General features: G+C 39.7%; 1 protein-coding gene across 1 annotated transcript in view; it reads right to left on the reverse strand.

Annotated features, from left to right (window-relative positions):
• Positions 1 to 284: 284 nt before the first annotated feature.
• Positions 285 to 2453, reverse strand: part of LOC118348232 (glycerol-3-phosphate acyltransferase RAM2-like) — a 7001-nt gene continuing 4832 nt past the window's right edge. Inside the window, exons 2-3 of the mRNA XM_035689287.1 lie at positions 2110 to 2445; positions 285 to 1187 (exon numbers count right to left, since the gene is read on the reverse strand). Coding sequence (XP_035545180.1) covers positions 285 to 1187; positions 2110 to 2445 — 1239 coding nt within the window. The remainder of the gene's footprint in view (positions 1188 to 2109; positions 2446 to 2453) is intronic.

Raw genomic sequence — 2453 nt, forward strand, 5'->3', positions numbered from 1 at the left:
CTGTCACAGAAAATGCCTTTTAGTGACGGTCTAGGGACTGTCACAATTTCCCAACCGTCACTAAAAAGCAATTGTATTGTAGTGATGATGCATTTCGAGGTACGTAGTATTATTTATATATATATATATATATATATATATATTTGCCTTCTCGATCGATCTCCTCTTGTCAGTATATGATCAGCAATTAATACAAGCAAATTAATTAAGATCAAGCTGGTACGTACGTGGATAAGGAATAGGAGAGGACAGTGAAGGCTGTAAATAACATTTTTCTAAATATTTCAGCATCCCATTACTTTGTTGGCCTTAAGCAAAGGTTTCGGACCAACCACAGTCCCATCGTTACCAGCAAGCGCCCGGTACTTATCTTTTCGAGTGAAGCTAGTGCACTCGTAGGAAAGAGTTGAGGCAATCACCCTTTGTATGTAATTTGCTACCTCATGGCTGGACTTCCCAGAACCGCATGTTAGTTCCATTGGCAACTTGTTCAAAAAAGTGACTTCGTATGCAGGGCTAGGATTCATGAAGAAGTAGAACGGGTCCATCCCTTTCCATCCTCGAGCTGTGGTTCCATGAAACATACTCATCCGGTTCACCATTGCCACAGGCACAAGTTGGTCGGTTAGTTCGGCAAACAAAGCTGAGAACCTTAGCAGGAATGGCTCCCGGCAAGTTGTCCCCTCGGGGCATATTGCCAGGTCGCCTTCTTCCAAGAGTTTCTTTATCATGGCGGCGTCAGCGACTCGGTCACGACTGAGCCGGACAGTTTTGATGGGCGAGATAATCTCGGAGAGTCGGGAGACTGAGTAGGTGACTGCAGGGATGGGGCGGCCGAGGGCCGTGGAGAGGAAGATTGGGTCGAGGAGGGTTCGGTGGGAGCAAATGAAAAGGACGCCTGATTTTCCTGTGGACTTTCTGACAGGGGGAGGAGGGGTGCCTTTGATGGTTACACGGACGCCAAGTGCCCAGAAAGCGTAGTAGACTATAGGCATGGGGAGGAGGGAGCCTGCCGCGATTCGCAAACAGGCGAGGACGAAGCCGATGGGGATCCAGAGAATGGTGAGCAGTGCCATGAGTGGGGTGGGCTTTTGGACGAGGCGGCCGTCGTGGAATATTATAGGCTTGGGGAGCTTGTCGCTGGTCACGGCCTTCACCTCTGGCTTGGGTGGCACAATGTAAGCTTCCTGCGTATTGGATTCACAGCTAGCTTAATGTAAACTAAAGTAAATCATGGTACTACTATATATAGATATATATATATATATATATATATATTTATACGAATTCTATTTATTACTTTATAAATGAAACAATTCAAGTACTATACTGGCCGGCCGATAATATTATTCTTTCCATATTGTTTGAATACTCACACACAAAACCATGTATTTTCAATTCCTCGATAAAGAAATTATAAAAATAAATTAACGTAAATTAATGTGTTATGTTAAATTTATTTTACAATTAAAAATATAGCTTTATAATCTGTGTAAAACATCAAAACAAACCAATTGGTGATTTTATTTTTATGAAATATTTATTTTTTCGATTAGGCTAATATATATCCATAAACGTCTAGTTTTAATTCATAAACTGTCATACATATTGTCACACATTAAGATTTAAGATAAAAGAGGTAATTCATACCAATATTAATTATATTAAATTTATGATGTGTCAGTACCCATCAAAATTTATAACGAGTTAATTAATAGCGTTTTTCTTTGATTTTGCTATATATGGAGAAAAAGCTTTTTTTTCTTTTTTGTTTATTTGTTTTTTTCCCACTCCACGAAAGAATAAAAACAAAAAAAAGGAAGAATCCGAATGGGCGTATTTTGTATTTAGAAAGAGTAATTCTATATATAAGTTTTAGGGTGTGCGCATGTACTTTTTTTAAAAGAAAAATAGTTAGGTTTATTATTAAAAAATTAATTTTTTATATGAAATTTTATATTTACTCACTTTACTTTGATTTTGTCAAGATGATTCATTTCTCATTTAAAATTAAAAAAAAAAATGGCATGAAACAATACGTAAGTGTGCGATTTTCAACTTATGATTGCGAAACATCGAGGGTTTGATTTTGAGGGGATAATTGCAAACCTTGCACAAGGACATGAAAGGAGCATCGGTATGCCTATCACCAAGGCCGATATCAGGCTGATCAGTTTCTCCAAAAGCCTTCTTGAGTGCATCTGCCTTGTTCTTCCCTACGAGTATCCCCGGCTCAAGAACAAACCCGGTCGCTCTACCCTTATAAATTGCTATCTCGGTGCCCAAAACCGAGTCAGCTCCCAAGAAATCCTTCAGAAAGGCTTCCACCATAATTCTTGGATTCGCAGTGAGGACATGCCGCTGTCCACACGCAGAAAAAACACTCCATGTCACTGGGTGGAGATCGCTCGAGTAAAACTTTGGGAGCACAGCACGCGCAACCGACTCAATAT

The sequence above is a fragment of the Juglans regia genome, chromosome 4 (assembly GCF_001411555.2).
Source record: "Juglans regia cultivar Chandler chromosome 4, Walnut 2.0, whole genome shotgun sequence".
NCBI classification, from domain to species: domain Eukaryota; kingdom Viridiplantae; phylum Streptophyta; class Magnoliopsida; order Fagales; family Juglandaceae; genus Juglans; species Juglans regia.